We start from the raw sequence: 21,195 nt of genomic DNA, 5'->3' as shown, positions 1-21,195 counted from the left end.
TAAAGAAGCAGGTATGTAGGTACTATTTACCTTCAAAAATTTGTCATCGCGTTAAGTTCCGATAGTGTATTTAAAACTTTAAAAAGGTATTTCCAGTTTGAACATTATATTTGCATGACACTTGTTATACATACTTATGTAATACAATTTCCGTTCCGATATCTAAAGTAATCATCGAAAACAAACATTGTCACTGCAACCTATCCATCGTCCATTGCTAAATATACATCTTTTCTAGACTTCACCATAAATTATTAAGCCTTTGGAATTTCCTTACTCCATCCCGTGGAGTCGACCTACATTGTGTTTGCTTGTATCAGGTTACTATTTAAGAATTTTGGGTGGCTGATGACTACTTTGGTTTATGGATCTTTTATACTATAACTATATTCTTGGTATATTTTTGAAACTAGATACCAAAAAGGCGATACAATGAATTCTTATCAATAATCAGCCATATACATAAAATCAGAAACGCTAAATTCGTTTATATAGTGTTAACGGATTATATAAACTGAAGCATTAGTTAGTGTGTCAGCAAACCATAAAATCACATTAGATTGTATCGCTGAGTACTGCAATTACACTATCAAAACCAAGCACGCTAGCTCAATTTGTGCAAAGCACGATTGGTCATGTGACCGGGCTTGATGCCACAACAGAGGTGGCATTTTAGTCTTCACAATCTCACATTAGGTAACTTAAGTACTGACTTTCCAACTTTGAAAGTTAGATACGATGGATACTTGGTAATACTTATTGTTAAAGAGCGGAAGATGTTTCACAGTACTTGTGAGTAAATACGCTTGCGTAGTTCTTGTTTGACAAACGTCTGAGGATTGTAAGTATGTTTGGAAATCTATTATGGATGTAAGTTTCGTTTTACAAGAAACAGTATTTGACTTTAATATTTTTGTTCTGCATAATGATTATAATACATGTTATAAATTAATGTGTAATACTAATGTTATAAATATGAAAGTGAGATTGATTGTTTGTTACCTTATAGGGTCTTAACGGCTTAACCAATCACTATGAAATTTTGGTATACATTTACTATATGGGAAGGAGAAGGGATATAGGTTATTTTTATTCCGGCCAGTTAACATATCTTGGTTACGTGGACAAAGTCGCAGGTAAAAGTTAATGTTTAAATAATACTGAAAAAATTTGACTGGGATATACATATATTTAGTATATTTATTCTATACTAATACTATAACTGTAAAAGAAAGTTCGTATTAGTTGATGCAATGAAATATAATATTCAGATATATGTACTATTTAGGACAGAGAAGGACATAGGCTACTTTTAATCATACATATATTAAAAATACATAATATTTAAAGAAGATAACAGTGTATATTAAACCTTGTTATGTAATTTACCTTATGCATGTTTAAATCAGGTTAATAGCGTTGTAAAAACAAAGTAATTAAAGCAAGTGTAGGTATATTGTGGTAACATTTGTTGTGCCTTTTAAATTTTAACATCTGCGCCCATTAAAAATGGCGAATTTGAAGAGACAATTGCTAGGCCAATCTGTCAAATTTAATTTCCTCAGTTTTATTAAGTCAATTGAGAACCACCTAAGGACCTATTTATGCGTCCTTAAGAGGGGATATAAAGATAAATGAGCGATAGTAAATTTAAATTTCATTACGTAAAGTAGACTTAAGGGTGTTTTCAGAGTCATGGCATTTTGTCACGCATCTGAACTGAAAGCGTGTTCCGTTCATCATCGTTTTGTTTAGTCACTCGGTAACATAAGTCTAGGCTTGTAATGGCTAAATGAATGATAATGGAATAGTAACTATATATATATATATATATATATATATATATATATATATATATATATATATATATATATATATATATATATATATATATATATATATATATATATATATATATATATATATATGTCCTGCCTTCATCCTCATAGATGAAGGCAGGTCAGTTTGCTCATTGTGCTGAATATAACAATAAATCAATCAGGATGGTTTCTAGGAGGAACCGTGTAGATGTCGACCTGACAGGGTTTTTTTATGGGTGAGACTGGAATGGTAACTCCGCCTGCGCTATCAGTATTTGCTGACGAGACCTGGCACAGTATGTTATTAGCAATGGGCTTCTTGTCAACATTGCCGATATTTCCCATCTGTTACCAGGTGTTATGAACTTTTGGGTGCGTGGAGACTGAGTAGCGCAAATGACCCACCAATAGTAACGTTTTCGGCAAACAATTGCTTTGTAATATATTATTTTTAATGCGAGTACATTCCTAATCCTGTTAAGCATATTGAGAATGAATTATACAAAGAAAGAGTAATTATTACCAACAAGTATTCAGTAATAATTACTGTGTAAATATTGTTCAGTCTTTATGACAAACGTTTAATATAATATTTATTTTAATAACAATTAGAGACTATACCAAAAATAAATTACAAAGATATAGGATACGTTATTGTTTTTAACATTATAGAATAATGGATAACATGAACGGTATTGTTATTATCATGAACTTTAATCCACAAAGTTTAATAAGTGAACAAAAAATAGTTGTTGTAGGTTTATCGCGTTTCACACAGAAATGAATTCATACTTTTGATGTTTTTGTTTCACTTTTCAATTGTAATCTAGGTTGGATCGCGCTGGGAATTCTGAATTTAAAATTTCATAATCTGATAATATAACGTAAGTAAATACTTACTAGTTTTGTAAGAATAGAAACTATTTTCTTTTTAGCTCTTCTAAAGCGACTACATCCGTATTAAGCAATTGTTATATAATTTGAGCCGCTACCGAAATTACTTCTTTTTAATTAAATTAAAATTTATGTCCATTCACTAAATGCGTCTTAAAAATTAAATTCAGTGTTGTATGTTAATTTAGTTTCAAAAATGAAATTCAGTGTGTTTTGTATACTTGTTTTAAATTTTTGTAATATTTATTAAGTATCTTGTTTATACTAGTTTAACAATAATTTTCAAAAATCAAAATCATTTAATCATATAGTATATCTTTGGTTATTTGTGTAAGCATATTAGGCCTTGTACTCAGATCTTACCTTGCTTATCTTATATTCACGGTAGAATTTTCATAGATTAAATGATACCTATATACAAATACCTATATACAAATTAAGTATACGTTTAAGGACAGATTTTACTTGATTTGTAACTTTGATAATTAATTTCATTTATAAAATAAAATTTTTATAGTATTTTGTTTAGATAAATGAAAGATTTAACTATATTGATGCCAAAATACTTAGATATAATATTTTAATTAGATTATACTACTACTTTTACTATTATATTTAAGTGATGTATTTAAATTGTAAATTCTCTGACTTATTTGCACACGCGTCGGTACAATATTAGTTTTGTCACGGTTGAAGGTTTTTGTGGAGTAAAATCTTTAATTAGTTTCTATGTAAAACTAGTAGCGTATTAATGTTCAAACGAAGAAGTAGAGTTAAAAATCTAATGTTGAATAACGGCTGTTGACCTTTCGGCCGATTCTAGGCTAACAATATATTAATGATGACTTGCAATTTATGTATTACGTGTGACTCGGTTCTTTTTTTTGACGGATTGTAGTAGCGTGTGATGGGAGAATACCGTTTAGGTTGCTGACAAGCATACGGCGTGATTAACAGTAGGTAAGCGCTGACTGTAAGAATGGAATAGGGATTATCGTCGATCGTCGAATCGCTATCATTGCTATCAATATGCCCTACCAGGTCGACCTCCACGCGGTTCCCCCTGGAAACTATCGTGACTAATTTATCGTTGAATTCGTCACGATGAGCTAACTGACATGCTTTTTCACCCATAAAAAAAATCCATTATAAACTTTGTTAAGAACTGAGCTATCAATTCTTAAAAGATTTTTTATATCAGATTGGTAGTTTCAGAGATTAGCGCATTCAAACCAATACACTGTTCCGTTTTTATACTCGTATATTAGTACAGATCCATAATGATTTTAACTTTTATAGGCGAGAGGCGAGAGGAGAAGAGTTAACGAGAGGAAGTAAGTATAGGAGGGATTGTTAGTATAGATGATTAGTTATGATGGAGTTCCATAGTTGCAAAATACCCTTTCAGGTCGACCTCCACGCAGTTCCTTATAAACCATCGTGGTTAATTCTTGATGAATTCGTAACGATGGGCCAATTGACCTGCTCCTCTTCCTGCATTCTCATCTATCATCATTCACTGATGCCGCTATATATACCATTAAAGCAGGCGAGGTTACAATTCCGTAATAATCAATTAAAAAAGTATCGGACGAGAGGAGATTTTCAGAAAAAGAGATCAGCAATTGTATTGTTAATAATATTATACTGTATAGTCAATCTTCTAGCGATTCCTTCTGGTAACCATCGTGGTTAATTCCTAGAGAATTAATTACGTTAAGTTTACTGACCTGACTTTATTCTCCCCTACATTTTATTTATGCCGTATGGTCCCGGCATAGAATGGGCCGTCTCTTCCTTTCCTATGGGTGTCGCAAGAGGCGGCTAAGGGACGGGCGTCCCTTTTAAAATAACTAACTGTGGTTGCCAACCCGTCTGTCAGAGGAAAGGGATATGCGGACTACTAGTTTTATAACTAGCAATATACCCTGATAGGTCGCCCCTAGAAACTATCGTGCTAAATTCCTGGTGTATTCATCACGATTTGCAAACTGACTTGGTCCTTCCTCACCTATCATCACTGGTACCTTGCTGGTGTATACTGATAGCGCAGGCGGGGTTATCATTTCATTATCATCTATTTAAAAAAAAAACACCTGCCAAGCGTGAAAGCTACTGGTAACACCCCCTTATGGGGAGGCCTATATTTAGCAGTTAACGGCTGATATAATAATAACAATAATAAAACTTTATCTATACAAGAGTCAACTAATAATGCAAGTTATTTCCATTTATAAAAAAAATCTATACCTACTAGTATCTAAATCGTTGAGATGATAAAAAAAGAATACTCGAGATCGCAGGGTAGACTTCCACAGTAATAAATATTTGAGTAACTCGACAAGTATATATTTGTCCTGAGTGTGGATACAATAAAATCCACTCTATGCTTCGATAGACACGGTAAACCCCTGAATATGCCTTGAGACGGGTTGAATTATCTTCTGATGTAGCGAATATTCAATGATATTAGCATAGTGCTAAATGTAACTATATGGAATTCCTTTAAATATACAGTACCATTAGAAAGGAAAACATTATGCATAGTTTATAATATACTATTATTCCTTCCAATTTTATTTAAAAGTGATATTTGTATTTGTGACGTGTATGTTTTCTTTTATACCACGAAGGTGACATACATGCGTACAACCAGTCTGATCGTAAATGGTTACTGGAGTCTATGGACGCATATGGACGTGTTTGGCATATGGAGAAGAATGTAATTTATTGTTATTATAGGGATGATAAAGATAATTGTAATCAAGTCATCATCATCATCATATCAGCCTTTAACTGTCCACTGCTGAACATAAGTCTCCCTTGGGGGGAGGGTATTGTCAGTAGTTGCCACGTTTGGCAGGCCGAGTGGCAACCGCAGTCAGGCTTTAGAAATGTTTAAAAGGGACACTGCCCATCCCTCATCCTCCCTTAGTCGGCTTTTACGACGACATGATAGGAAGGGGTTGCTTATTCTATGCGGGGACCGCACGGCTAATCAAGTGAAGTGGGTTAATGGCTAGGTAGTAATCATCATCTTATAGATTGGTTGATGATCTTAAAAGCTTATAAAAAAGACACACGTTTCACACAAAGTGCACGACAGCAAAAGGAAGGAAAATATATCTTTTTTTTTTTTTTTTTTTACAACACAGGGGGCAAACGAGCATGCGGCTCACCTGATGGTAAGTGACTACCGCCGCCCATGATCACCCACAACACCAGCGGCATTGCAGGTGTGCTGCCGGCCTTTTAAAAAGGAATATACTCTTTTCTTGAAGGTTATGTTGTCGTATCGGTTCGGAAATACTGCTGCTGGAAGTTGATTCCAAAGAATGGTTGTGCGTGGAAGAAAGTGCCTTGAAAAACGCACGGTGGAAGACCGCCACTCGTCCAGATGATTGGGATGAAACTTTAGTTTGTGGCGGGTTGTACGGTGGTGAAAATCAGCAGCAGGTATCAATCCGAACAATTCCTCAGAACACTCCCCATGATAAATTCGGTAGAAGATGCACAGAGACGCAACATCTCTGCGCAGTTTCAATGGGTCAAGTCGGACAGTAAGGCGTTGACTATCGATAATTCGAGCCGCCCGACTTTGAATGCGGTCTAACGGAAGGAGTTGGTACTGTGGCGCTCCTGCCCACAGGTGAGAACAGTATTTCATATGCGGCCTGACTTGGGCTTTATATAATTTCAGGCGGTGTTCTGGCATGAAATTATCGTCTCACCCTATTGAGCACTCCTAACTTTTTGGAAGCTATCTTAGCCTTCTCCTCCAGATGACCGCAAAACTGGACGTCGCAAGATATATCAACGCCCAGAATTCCTAGACTTGACTTTTTATCAAGGGAAGTGCCCTGAAAGTGAGGAGATACGACAAACGGCGTCTTTTTTGCGGTAAACGCGCAGACTTGTGTCTTTTTGGGGTTAAATTGGACAAGATTTTGTTCACCCCAGATCGAAACTTGATGGAGTGAAGTTTCGATTTCAGACACAAGTCTATTCCGGCACTCATCGGTATGTGCCCGCGAGATCTTTGCATGACCGGTATATAATGTATCTCCTGTACTGTCGTCCGCATAGCAATGAATATTACTTATCTGTAACATATCATTGATATGCAGAGATATCTGTGAGAGATTTTCTATTATTTCAATAGATGATACTTTGAATCTATTTATAAAGTATCATAGTAATAACGATAGATTATATTACATGTTATAATATAGGTAGGATCATTGTAGAAAGGTACGTTAAAGAGAATGCATGATTGAAGAGTAACCAGTATTTGGGACGAGGCTCTCGCCACGAACCAAAGCTTGATTTATTCAAAGACTGGAATACAGATGTTTTTAAACGACAAAAATGTTATACATACTGTGGAAATTTATATTTAAACTGGTTATTTCTTTTAAATTATAAAATATATATTATATTATTTATATTCTTAAATTTAATTTATAAGTTAATAACGGATCGCCGCCGCTCCTTGCCGCCGATTTCAATTTATTTATTGGCTTGATCAACAGTTATGAATTTTAAATTTATTTTTCTATTTATACAGTCATTAAGGTAAATACTGTTATTTATAAATAAAATTTAAGTGCTTATATTGCATAATAAATTGATAAATAGATATAGTGTGTGTAAATGTTTGTGCAATTCAGCACTATTTACCTTTACCTATATATATTTATAAGCAGTGTTCATAAGAATAATATAGCAAATATTCTGATATAGTAATAATAATAATAAATGTATTGCCATTCTTTATAAATACGGTACTATAGTAATATATAAGTAAATATAGCAAATTATTCGGAACTAGAACTAAAGTAGAAAAATATTATTTTATGAATTTTCATTGAAAGAGATCCTTTGCATCTATCTGTATTCTTATAGCACTGAACAGGCTAACGTATATAGCGTAATCCGGTACTAAGCAACTACAATAAAGTATAGTAATCTAAAATTTAGACAATCTGTCGAATTCCACATATACATATCAACAAGGATTACTTGTTTCTCGTACTAGGACATGTTTCATGCTCGCCAATTTAGTTGGAAATAAAAATGTGAAACGAGTCAATAGGCAAATATTCTAAATATTATTATTTTATATATAGCTATATTCGAATTTTATAAGTAATATACCTGACATTACTTAAAGATTCAATTCTCTTTATGGCATTATGTATATACGATACATAAATAACTAGGTTTAACTGAATTTATCCAATGTAGCAAGCGCTGCATGAATTCAATTAAACCCAGCATATTGTATATTTTATACAACAAATATTTGTTAATAAATATAGTTATCTTTATATTTAATAGGGTAACAACGTACATAAAACAATACTGTTTATATTATACTTATTCTTTTTTTTATTAAATAAATTTTTATCCTCACTTTCTTACTAATATTATAAATGTGAAAGTGAGTTTGTTTATTACCTTATAGCGCCTTATTAGCTTGACCAATTACAATAAAATTTGGTATACATGTACCATGGGATGGAGAAAAAATATAGGGTACTGTTTATCCTGGTCAGTAAATTATCCCGGTCATACGGACGAAAAAGAAGGTACACAAGTACATTATGCTCTACAAAAATAAAAGAAATATCAAAATTAGTTAAGAATTAACATCATAGTTCTCAGAAATGGCAAGGAGTAAAGAGTACCATTTGTATCACAGGGTATTCAGTAATATCCATGGTGTTTTTTATGTCCATTGGCAATGGTTACCACTTTCCATTAGGTAGGCCGTCAGCTTGTTTGCCACTCTATGTATAATAAAAAAAATTTGCATATTTATAGTTACAAGAAAAATACACAAGAAATATAAGCTGTCTAATTCTTACTTAATATTATAAATGAGTTTGTTTATTCGTTACCTCATAACGTTTTAACCAATCACTATGAAATATGGTATACACGTACTCTATGGAATGGAGAAGGATATACTAGGCTATTTTTTTCCTTAGACAGGGATAAAATGCTTGCAGACGTAAGCATATCCTGGTCACGTGGACGAAGTCGCGGGTAAAAGATAGTAGTAGATTATATTAAATAACTTTTGCACGTATATAAGAACAGAATCTGGGGCTCAATTTCGTGTTTTTGTTCGTATCAAAATCGACCCAGTAAATGGAGCTTAACATTTCGTTCATCACAAATTCTATTCTAATAGTCCAAAGGAACGATATTTTAACCTTTTTAATAATTTTAAACAGCATGTATTATGCAATTTTAACATCAAATTTCTGTTTCGTTCGTCCCCGAAACTTCGGAAAATACTTCATGGTAGGCCCTCTGATTAACCTAATATCATAGTTAATATCTATAATATTATATAAGTAGGCATGACATAGAAAGTAACGTGTCCATTTTATTTGTTACAGGGGGCGAGTCCGATCACATCTTCCATTTACACGGGTACAGTTTCTACGTGATCGGCGTGAGAGAATTCAACCGTAGCTTAACTGTGGAGGAAGTGACGAAAATGAACGAAGACGATACATTGTTTACGTCGAAAAATATTGAAGATCCAGTGATAAAAGACACTATAGTCGTGCCAAAGTTTGGCGTTGTCGCTTTGCGTTTCAAAGCTGACAATCCAGGGTATTGGATGATGAGGGACGAGCGCTCCACTCATTGGACGAGAGGGTTGGACTTCATTTTAAAAGTTGGCGAGGACAGAGACTTTGTGCAAGCGCCAGCTGATTTCCCCAAGTGTGGTTCCTACGTGGGTCCAGAATATTTTCTAATATAGAAATGATAAAGTACTGATATTGTTGTTGTTACCATTTGTTACTCGCTGATGGGTTGCTCATTATTTATTTAAATTGTGATATGTTTATATTGATGTTTGTTGTTTTCTTTATTATTTGGTATCAGTCTTTTATAATAATTATATTATAATATTGTATTAATACGTACTAAATGTGTTATATCCTAACAATGTTTTACTCTATTAGAAATATCAAACAAGTTGACAATCTGGCTGACTGTATGTCGTAAATATCGCTTATGCATAATGTTGTGGACATACTGTATCGTCCGTAGTAGCATTTACTCATTGCTAAACCTGAGTAATAAGGTGTTAATTATGCCTCTTGTGCCAGAGGTTGCACTGTGAATACTCTTTAGTCGTACTGAAACACAATGACGTATTCATTACTGTTTAACACTATATATTATATATGTATGTGTTGGAAATATATACCTAATATGACGGTAACTGTATAAACGAGTTACACAAAATACAGATAGATAAAACTACTACGTGAAAAGTTAAGGTTGTTATAAAAATATTAAAACAATGACCCAAAGGCTTAAACCGCCAGACTACTGTTGAGTCCGCAGTTTTGTTACATACGTATAGACTTGTAATGTTATTTATTTTTATTCTGTGGTATAGAGATTTACAAAGAAATGATATTTGTAAATTACTATGAACCGTTAGATTTTATATTTAAATTTCAATAACATGTAGTTATAATAAAGGCAAGCTTTTCTCAATTAAAAAAAAAGTTAATGATATGAAAGTATAAAAATGATATTTTTGTGTATATATCAATTTAAAAGAAGTTTAAATTATATATATGTATTATTATTACATCTAGTAATTTAATAATTAATTCACAACAGTTTTTTGTTGCCAGAATATATTAAAATTTGCATTTCAGAAAAAAATATAATGTTATAATTATACAGTGCGAATTAGTAGCTTATTCCTATACGATACTGAGGTAGATTAAGAATGAATTTATATGAGAGAAAGTTTTGTAAATATATAATGTTTTTACATTTTATTTTATTATTTTTTATACCATTGGTTATGGTACTTACATAAAAAAGAAAATTAATATTTTGGTTTTATCTATGGTACTTACAACTGATGATATGACAACCATATGTTTATGGATGCCCAAAACAATTAGATAAACACTGCTGTATTGATTTAAAAAACTGGGAAACTGATAGAAATAAAAACACTAAAGACAATGTCTGATCTATATCAACCTGACAGGAAGTGGTTCCGATGCCTTACTAAAACAGGCTCGTCTAAGCCCTTCAAACATGACGCCAGTTTGGGTGCCTTTTATGGACAATAATATGATGGTAACACCTACCTACGCTATCGGTTTTCACTGGTGGTAATAGGTAAAGATGAAAGCAGAACAGTTGTTTATCGTGATGAAAACGCCAGGAATTAACGACGACGTTTTCTAATGAAAACTGCGTGGAGGTGGATCTGACAGAGAAGTTTGCCAGTGATGAGTTTGCTAGTCCCCATTACTAACAAACCCTCCCTCCCATGTATCCAGATTGAATAAGATTTTGAAATTACTGAAGTTCTAAAAAGATAATTTTATTACCGAATTTTTTTTTACTTTAGGACATATGTTACTCGATATCTTTGTAATTTGTGAATAGATTTTAATGATTCTTTTTATAATCGAAAGAGTTCGACTCCATGTTTGTTTATTTATATTAGAAGCAAAGTCTAAGAAAGAACAAATGAACATTTTTATCCCAATTATGATATTATTTGACTACGAAGTTCGCTGACTTCGTTAAAATGTCAATTTTGGTCATTGGCGAAATTGTGAAAGCGTTTATAATTGTACCTTTTTTTTTTTTTTTTTTTTTTACAACACAGGGGGCAAACGAGCATGCGGCTCACCTGATGGTAAGTGACTTCCGCCGCCCATGATCACCCACAACACCAGCGGCACTACCTACTGCGACTACAGAATAACAGCCGGCGGACGTGAGTCGGCGAAAAACAAACAATACAATCACTTTTACTTTGTATTTTTTGTTTTATTACAGGTATTAAGTAAGTTCTATCATTTTGAGTAAAGTTCTAAGTCAGAACCTATGTTGAGGAATTTGAGAGGTAAGTAATGAAGGATATTTTCGGAAACATCAACAGAATTTTATAGAATCTTAAATATTTATTATTAATCTATATAAGTAAAAAACAATTGTCGAAGTAGGCATATTACTTCAGAGTGAATGCACCTATTTGGCTAATTTTCTTTTTATTGTAATTGTCAGTTTGTAATTGTTAGTACAATGTTTGTGTAAAAGAAAATGTTTGAAATTGAGTTACAATTTCACCATTATAAAAAGTAAACGTGTGAGTGTGACAGAAAACGGTCAGGAGCTCTTATAAATTGTTAACAGAATTGACAGATTGAAGTTCAGTTACTCAGTTTCTTACATTGTATTCAATACATAGTCGTACTGTAAAGAGATGTAGTTTATTTTATTTTTGTCACTAGTACTCCTATACAAAGCCGGGGCGGGTAACTAGTATATATATATAAATAAATTCCTGATTTCCTGAGTAAGTCAGAGTCATTCGTCCACTATCACTTTTATCACTCTCATCGACTGTAACAATTTTTAAATTTATATTATTATTGCTTTTTATACATCTATATAAATCTCTACCGTATCGGATAACCGCTCTCTTTGGATTAACTTTCCATTTCTATACTGTTATACTACTTACACAGAGTAGAAGATTCCGTTGAATAACTTGTTTAGTAGCGTTTCGAACAATCTTTATTGTACAGACGGGTCGTTAAAAATTCATGAAAGGTCGAGAATGTAGTGTCGGACGCCCGTAAAAACTTTTTGATGGAATAACACTGGACGTACGTTTAATTCAAGTTTAAAATATATTTTAGTAAAACTAAAAAGTACACTTTGATGAAATATGGCGTCGCGATAATTTAGGTCCTGGCTTGATATCTAGTATGTTTTTTTGCTACGGGAAATTATCTTATTACATAAGGTAAGTAATAAACATCGTTATGTAATCGATGTCGGATGCACAAAAGAATCATTTACAATTTATTTATTAATTTCAATTTATTAAAAATTATAAAAACTCATCCTTTCCCGTGGGTGCCGTAAGAGACAACTAAGGGAACTTAGAGGTCTAGGCATGGGCAGCAGCGTCCTTTTTAAATCATCGCCAAAAACTAACTGTGGTTGCTAATACGCTTGCCAAGCGTGGCAACTACTGGCAAAATTTCCTTTATAGGGAAGACCTATGTTTAGCAGTGAACAATTAACGGCTGATATTATAACAATAAGTTAGTTGTTTTTTTAACCATCATCGTGTCAGCTGTTAACTGTACACTGCTGAATATAGGCCTTTTTTAACCATCCAAGTTTACTGGTTTAACATCTATGATATTTTCGAAAGTTATTTTCAGATGTGTATTGCAATAGTATTTTCTAGTATGTAATTTTTAGACGCAGCAGTAAATTTGTTTCTTTTTCGAGTTTAAAGAAGAACGGTAGTAACTTAAAATATCATTATCACTACATATTATATAACAAAGTCGCTTCTCGCTCTCTGTTCCTATGTATGCTTAGATCTTTAAAACTACGCAACTGATTTTGATGCGGTTTTTTTAATAGATAAAGTGATTCAAGAGGAAGGTTTATATGTATAATACATGTATAATATAGTAAAGAAACACTGATAATTTTAGAGATTTCTAAGGTAACGTCGTAAATAAAACCATATTTTTTGCGCTTACATTGCAAATGCTGGCTGAACCCTACGAGATAGATCAAAAAAATTTACTACAATAATAATAATGTATCTCCTCGAAGTATTATAGGCTATTTTATATTTTTTGTAAAGAACCCATGCCAAGCTGGGGCGGGTTGCTAGTAAAAAGTAAAGAAATAGGTACAATGGTGGACTTATTCCTGCAGTCATCTCTTTCTGTTAATCAGCTTTTTAATACCAATTCATTTATGCCACCAGTTCTTGAACATGAGGAGGCAATTTAGTGTAAGCCCAGATTATTAAAAGTGATTACAACTGAAGATTAGGGATCTCGAGTCTCGAGTCTATAAAGAAAGTAACATTCCATTAGAGACATCGTTAAGGGAAAAGTCTAAAATATGTGATTAATATCTAAGATTATTAACTAATAATATAGTAACCTTTAATTTTAGTTTGACATATAATATGCGTATTTGACGTCTATAAGCTGTGTAACTATTTGAAAGCTTATAATTGCATAGTTAAAAAGCTCTCAAAAGAAAAATGTTCTCATTTTATACAAAGTTTGTGGTTATATTATGTGATTACGATGCAATTTACAATTACAATCGATTTACACAATTCTTTTTACATATAAAGATGGTTTACCACCGTATCGGTCCTATATTATGATAAATGACTACGATAGTAGCTCCAATTATCGCATATAATTCATATGTGATGATTTAAGCTACCATATCTACTTCTAGACACACGATTTCGCGTTCTAAATTAAAATATTTTTATATACATAAGTTTTCTATAAAGTATCTTGTTGGTGTCTTAAAATGTGTGTGGTCATGAGTAAAGTCGCTTAGTTTACAGAGCAGAACGTACTTATCTATTATTATTATTTATTTATTTAGGTTTACTAACAATTGTTTCCACAAAATAATGTAAATATATATACAATTATGGAGCTTAGAACAATTTTTTATAGGCAAACACAGCATATATTGATACATGTATAACAATAAGTACGGAGAAATATATATAGCTTACAACTATTATTAAATACTTAACAATTAAAGCCACCATATCCATAAGCAGATCCAGCAGCACGACTCATTTTATATATTTATAGATATTTCGTACAAAAACAATTGGAGTATCAAAATTAATATCGACCTGGTCACTGCAGCTATTTATAATTTTAACAGTCATTAACTGTCCACTGGTGAACTTAGGCCTCTTCCTCTTGGGGGGTTTTGCTAGTAGTTGTTACGCTTGGCAAGCAAGCTTTTAGTTATGTTTCAAGAGGAACCCTGCTGCTCATTCCTCGACCATTATTACATGGAAAATGAATAGGTGGCCCATTTTGTGGCGGGACCACATATCAACGGTACTTGTCTAAGTATAATCTTATACGCTTATTTTTCTGTGGTAGTAGTTATTACCACTTTGTCGAAATATGAATCCGGTAGACCTTTGTTTTTGGTTTAATAACGAAACTCAAAACGCTATGATCACGTAATACAAAATACTCATATATAAACAAACTAATATACATGTATAAGTCAAGTAACTTTCTAAAACAAACAAGATTGATCTTTGCATCTTATCGAAATTCAAAAAGACTTGTATAAACATAACGTATTTGTAATTATTAAACTGTTTAATTTTATTATAAATTGAACCTTATTATTAATGCGCAATGGCATAACATGAGCCAATATAAGAAAACGAAAAGATTGTATTGATTGTCGAGACACTAAAAAGTGAAAGGTGGCCGGGGGCGATTTTAAGACAAGTTCCGTTTGGTCAAATGCAGTGGACCTACTTATTTCCACTCATTATATATATACAAATACTAAGCTTTTGTTTGGATGACGATTTTTTAACACAATCCGCAAAAAGTACCTTTAGTTTAGTCATTATCATCCATAAGGCTAGCGGTCCACGTAAAAACGCAAGTCGTTAAGCTATAAAAAAACTTCGAAAGTAGAAGAACGCGCTAATGTCACAATACACTCGATTGTAAAAGTTTTCAAATATAAAATTTTGCTCTGCAAAATATAACGATTTCGGTAGTCATAAAATTTATTTGGGATCAACATTGGGAGTAAATCTTATCGATTTATCAAAACAGGTTTAGAATTAACTAAGACATCACGTTATATATACAAAATATAAACTTGCGCGAATTATAAAAATCTTCCTTTTTGACGTTGTTTAAAAATATTGGAAGCGACAGTAATTACTTTGATTGATTGATTTCGTACTCGATCAGTTGAGAATGTAAAGAGAATGATAAACAACTATTACTTAATTATAGTTTGAAATTTACATTTTAATGTATCGAACCACAACCTGATATAGCAACCTATACTTAGATACAATGTAGAACATTGCATATTTCTAATGAAAGTCAAGCTTTATTCATTTAGTCATTAGGGTCAAAAACATTTTGGTATAATTGTTGAAACTTTGTTTTTTTTTTGTTCTATTTTTTAAGGTAGTCCATTAGCTACATACACACAGAAAATCTTTCAATAGTTTTATACTTGAGCTAATGTTTATGTAATTATCTACATTTTTTATCTATAAACTTACCCTTCATATTGCTTGTATACATGTATTAATCACATGAAACTTATGGCGGGAACTTTCACTCATTTTAATAAATGTTTCGACCTTGGTGCTGCTTCTTAATTAAATGCTGCATAATATATAATTAGTAATACGTGTGTACCAGTTTCAAAGTTATTTGTGTCACATATTTAAATTTATCATAGACAAGGGAGGGTTTTAATTCACCTGCCTCTATAGACAAGGTAAAATAAAACGAATTTACCAATAGAGTCGTTTCGATCAGCGTCCAAGTGAAAAAGAACGAGACAGTGCACGTCGCTATTTCTATCTATCTCATGGATTCGCTAGCGGTAACTGTTTTACAAATAGATTCGTTTATACTTTGTTTAAGGAGGCTGTATTATTTGTGTGATATGTTATTCGATATTTCCATTCAGCAATGGATTTTTATAAATCTTCATACATTCGGTGTAGTAGTAAGATATGGCGGTGAGATTACAGGATATAGAGGCATAATACCTTAAGTTCTCGAGAGTAGCAATGCATGAGGTCTCCGCTTTTCTTTCTGTTAATGACGGTTGTCGATTACCATCAGGTTGGCAACAAGCTTGTGTGACAATCTAAGTGGCATAAAAACATTTTTATTATTATATTTAAATCAAATGTACGTTGTATGCATTATAAGTTACTTTTGATTATATTCGTCTAATTTGTTGCACTTAGTTACCATACCATTATAGTACTAAATAACTGAAATTTAATTCGATTTGGATTTAGTGTTACAGATCGGCCATCCAATCAACACCTACCTTAATCAAAGCATGCAACGTTAATTAACAATCTATTATATGACACAGTATAACAATTATAGGTATCAGGTGTTGTTGCATACCCTGTGTACACGTAATTGGACTATTTAATGGATTATTGCTATATTATGATTTAGTTAATATAATATGGTTTAGTTTGAGCGTAAATGCAAACAAACTATTCTACTTATGATATATAAATTATTTTTATGTAAAGCAGAAAGCTCTACTATGCCATACTAATGCCATAAGCATAAATATATGTTTTTTATATTCTAATTGTTATTAATTTAAGTTAGCTTTTACAAAGAAATCTTCGTTATTTCGCTGGGTTGAAAACGGTTTTTGAAGATTGTAGTTACTTATGCCTTTTATACTTATTTGTATTTTAATATGAATTCTCCTTTCAGAATAATGTATTTATTTTATTAAAATATTATTAAAATAGGGTTAATATTCAGGACTTAGATATGTCTGTTATTTTGTCTTTGTATTTATTACATAAGGTTCTTCCTGCAATTAATTTAACCAGGGATACTACAGAATATGCTCCAACAATTAGATTTAGAAAGCAAGAAAGCAGGTTTATCTATGAATCCAACGAAAACTAAAGTAATGACGAATACTGAAAGGGTCAATATAAGAATAGGACAAGAAGTCATAGAATATGTAGATGAATATATATATTTGGGGCAACTAATTTCGATAAAAGACCAGTATTCTAAAGAAATAGATAGAAGAATAAGTAACACTTGGAAACGGTACTGGTCTTTAAACGAAATAGTTAAAAATGAAGAACTTCCTATGGCAATAAAAAGCAAACTATATAACACATGTATTCTACCATGTCTTACATATGGATGTCAAACTTGGCCTGCTAAGAACAAAGATAACCAAAAACTTGTAGTTTGTCAACGCAACATGGAACGAAGTATGTTAAACATCAGACTAAGAGATCGATGGACAACTTCAAAAATAAGAAAAAGAACAAAGATCAATGACGTGTTACAAAAAATAAGAAAACTGAAATGGAATTGGACTGGACATATAATGAGAACCAACAAAGAAAAATGGACGAAGGATATAATAGAATGGTATCCTAGAAATGGGAAAAGACAACGAGGAGGACAAATCAAAAGATGGGAGGACGATTTACCTAAAGGATGGAGAAAGTCAGCTAGGGATAGGGGAAAGTGGAAACAGTTGGGGGAGGCCTATGTCGACAGACAACCTGACTAACATAATGGTTGCTAAAAAGCTACCTTAGTAATAAGTAGTATATAAGTTAAAGTAAAAATGTCAGAGAATAAAGGCTTTATTATATTATTATATTATTATATGTCTGTTATTTTATCTTTGTATTTATTACATAAGGTTCTTCCTGCAATTAAATTTTTAACACAATGGCAAAAATTTAGGCACTTAGATTACTACATTATACTGGACTAGAAATAGAAGAAGAAGACTATAAGAATTTGTAAGATTAATTTTCTATTATTCCAATATTATATACTTATTCAATGTGACACCCCAAATTTTTGATAGAGACAGATATTTAAATTCAGTAATCAGGTAGACTTTTGTGAATAACATTAAATTTAATCAACCTACTCTAATGAAATACGCAAAATTTATTTAATTCTTATATACCAAATTTATTTTTAACGAATCTCAGTTTGTACAAGTATTTCTTTGTAAGTTTTCTGTGATACAACTTTGAAACGTCTTATGATAAAATACAATTTGTAAGTTTATTGGATACACGAGTAAAGTTGTTGCTATTCGCAATCAACTTCAAACTAGATATCTCGATATTGGTAAATTGAATCTGAAATTTAAATTTATTAAATTTCTTCTGCATATAATTGATTCTACTGTGAAAACAAATATCAAAAATTTATATTTAATATAAATCTAGTCTCTTCGCTACACTTCGCCATCAAAAGAAACCTATTCTTCATGTGAATTTAGCATTTATTCTAAAGAAATATTAATAATTAATATAAAAAAATATTATTATAACATTATGTGATAATATTTCGATGTTCTGCGTTTGGTTTCTTAGTTATTATGCTATTATTAATATATAAAATATATTGATGATTTAGAAAATGTAATTTGATGGGTCTTTTATACTGAATTATTTATTGTCTAATTGGAATTTATTCTTTCAAGAAATACGTCTAAATAAGATTATTATCTATGTATCTAATATCTAATAATATATTATTATTATCTATATTACTATTATTATCTATATTACTATTATAAAGAGAAAATATTTGACTTTTTAAAATGAATAATTTAAAAAATTACTTAACCGATTTTAAAAATCTTTCACCCAGAGAAAGCTATGTAGCTTTCTCTATAATATAGCTATCAGCTATTAGCGAAATACATGGACTTTATTTTGTAAAAATAAACCGTTAGGTAACCGGGGCGGTTTGCTAATAATAAATAAATGTTAAACGCGTCTTAGTGTCCGTATTTAAGTTATCTAAATTGTAAGCGTTACTTTTTATCAATTGGACAATACCGTTTAAGGGTTTGTCTTTTTCAATCATTATTCTAATTAGGTTTTTTCTTACATATTGCATTGCATTGATTATATGTATCGATTTTTTTAATTCGGATATAGAAAAGACATGTGTTTGAAGACTTTTTACAGAGTAGGTTTATAAAAAAAAATTCTATACTTTTCAGTGCTCATATTTTGTGAAATAAGTTCTCTACTGACATCATAAATTTTTTTGTTTCTACTATTTTCTTGTAATTCTTTTGTAATATTCTTTGTTCTAGGTCTTCTTGTAAACTATATGCAATGACGTTGAATCACATACGATTATACGTTTTATAAAATACGGAAAGATATTTAAATTTTAATAATAGCCAGATTATAATATTACTATGATAATATTACTTATTATTTTATAATGTCATCACCGGATTATTTATTTTTTACAATTAAAATAATAAAAAGATGCTGTTTGTCGTATCTCCTCAGTTTTAAAGCTTTCTAATAAGTCGAGTCCAGGGACCGTTGGTATTGATACATTCCGTGACGTCTAGTTTTGCGGGCATTTGAAGGAAAAGATTAAGATGGTCTCTAAAAAGTTAGAAGTGCTTAATAGAATGAGACGGTATTTCATGCCGGAACACTGCTCGCAATTGTACAAAGTTCTTACCTCTGGCCTGGAGCGCTACAGTACCAACTTCTTCCATTGGAGCGCATTCAAAGTCGTGCGGCTCGAATTATTGATGATCAGCGCCTTCCTATCCAACTTGACCCAATGAAATTGCGCAGAGATGTTGCATGTCTATGCATCTTTTATAATATTTATTGTGGGAAATGTTCTGATGAATTGTTCGGATTGATACTTGCTGCTGAATCATCATCGAACAACCCGTCACAAACTAAACTTTCATCCCAACAATCTGGATGAGGGACGTCTTTCACCGTGCGTTTTTTTAAATATTTTCTTCTGCGCACAGCTACGCTTTGGAATCAACTTCCAGCAACAGTATTTCCGAAACGATACGACATCATAACCTTCTAGAAAAGAGCATATGCCTTTTTAAAAGGCCGACAACGCACTTGCAGTTTCTCTGGTGATGTGGATGCTCATGGGCGGCGGTCACTTACAATCAGGTGAACTTTGTTTTCCCCCTATATTACAAATAATAATAATGTGTAATCACATAATATTTAATATTAAAAAATGAACAAATATATTGACACAAATATTAAATTTATAAGGGTTTTGTTTTTGCCTCTTAGTTATGGAGCTCAAAAGAATATAAAGGGGCAAATCCTTTTGTAAATTATATCATTATTATTAATTTCAGTCGAATTCAAGTGTCGAAAGCAACACGTGATAAATATATATCTAGGCTGGTGGTTCGGATCTACACAATAAGGTAAACACGCAATACTGTCATTTGCCCTTGGACTTACGAAGTAGGTTAATTAGTTACACCGTAAAATACACTATATATATAGTTATTGATAGTTTAACAGGATAAGGCTTTAGATACGGGATCGGACAAGTAAGATATATTTTCTTATATTTATTTGACTCTTAATTACGTAGATATTACGTAATTGATAGATTGCTAATTGGAAACGTATAGAGTACTAGATACGAACTTATTACTAAGGAATTTTATCCAGACAATCATTGAGTAGAAAAAAATTAATAAAAGGAAAAGGAGATGCCCTCCTAAATTAATATTAAAAATAATTATAAATGTTTTATTTTCATTATAGAACGTAGAATATAGACAAAAAATATTTATGCTACGAGTATTTATTGGAAGGGCAATAAACTCATTAAACAAACAAATGTGATAGACCTCCTGATGGAAAGTGGTAATCATCGCCTACTATAACAAGTATAGAAAGTCTTAATTGTCCAGATTTTTTTCTTTATTCTTTATTGTACATAAACATAATGTTAAGAACAATTAATTTTAAACGTATAATTTAACTTTTACATTTAAATTTTAATGTACAAAGGCGAGCTTATTTCTAATAAGAGATTTCTTTCAG

The 21,195-nt window shown here is 31.7% G+C and overlaps 1 protein-coding gene across 1 annotated transcript in view; it reads left to right on the top strand.

The window, feature by feature from the left end:
- The window catches only part of LOC113517539 (uncharacterized), a 39,688-nt gene extending 28,759 nt beyond the window's left edge, over positions 1-10,929 (top strand). Inside the window, exon 5 of the mRNA XM_026902237.3 lies at positions 9,125-10,929. Within this exon, the coding sequence (XP_026758038.2) occupies positions 9,125-9,495 (371 nt within the window). The 3' untranslated portion in view covers positions 9,496-10,929. The remainder of the gene's footprint in view (positions 1-9,124) is intronic.
- The last annotated feature ends 10,266 nt before the right edge of the window (positions 10,930-21,195 follow it).

The sequence above is a fragment of the Galleria mellonella genome, unplaced genomic scaffold (genome assembly GCF_026898425.1).
Source record: "Galleria mellonella isolate WM207_F2 unplaced genomic scaffold, CSIRO_AGI_GalMel_v1 utg78, whole genome shotgun sequence".
NCBI classification, from domain to species: Eukaryota; Metazoa; Arthropoda; class Insecta; order Lepidoptera; family Pyralidae; genus Galleria; species Galleria mellonella.
Note: the sequence above shows the minus strand (reverse complement) of the source record. Positions and strands in the feature narration are given on the sequence as shown.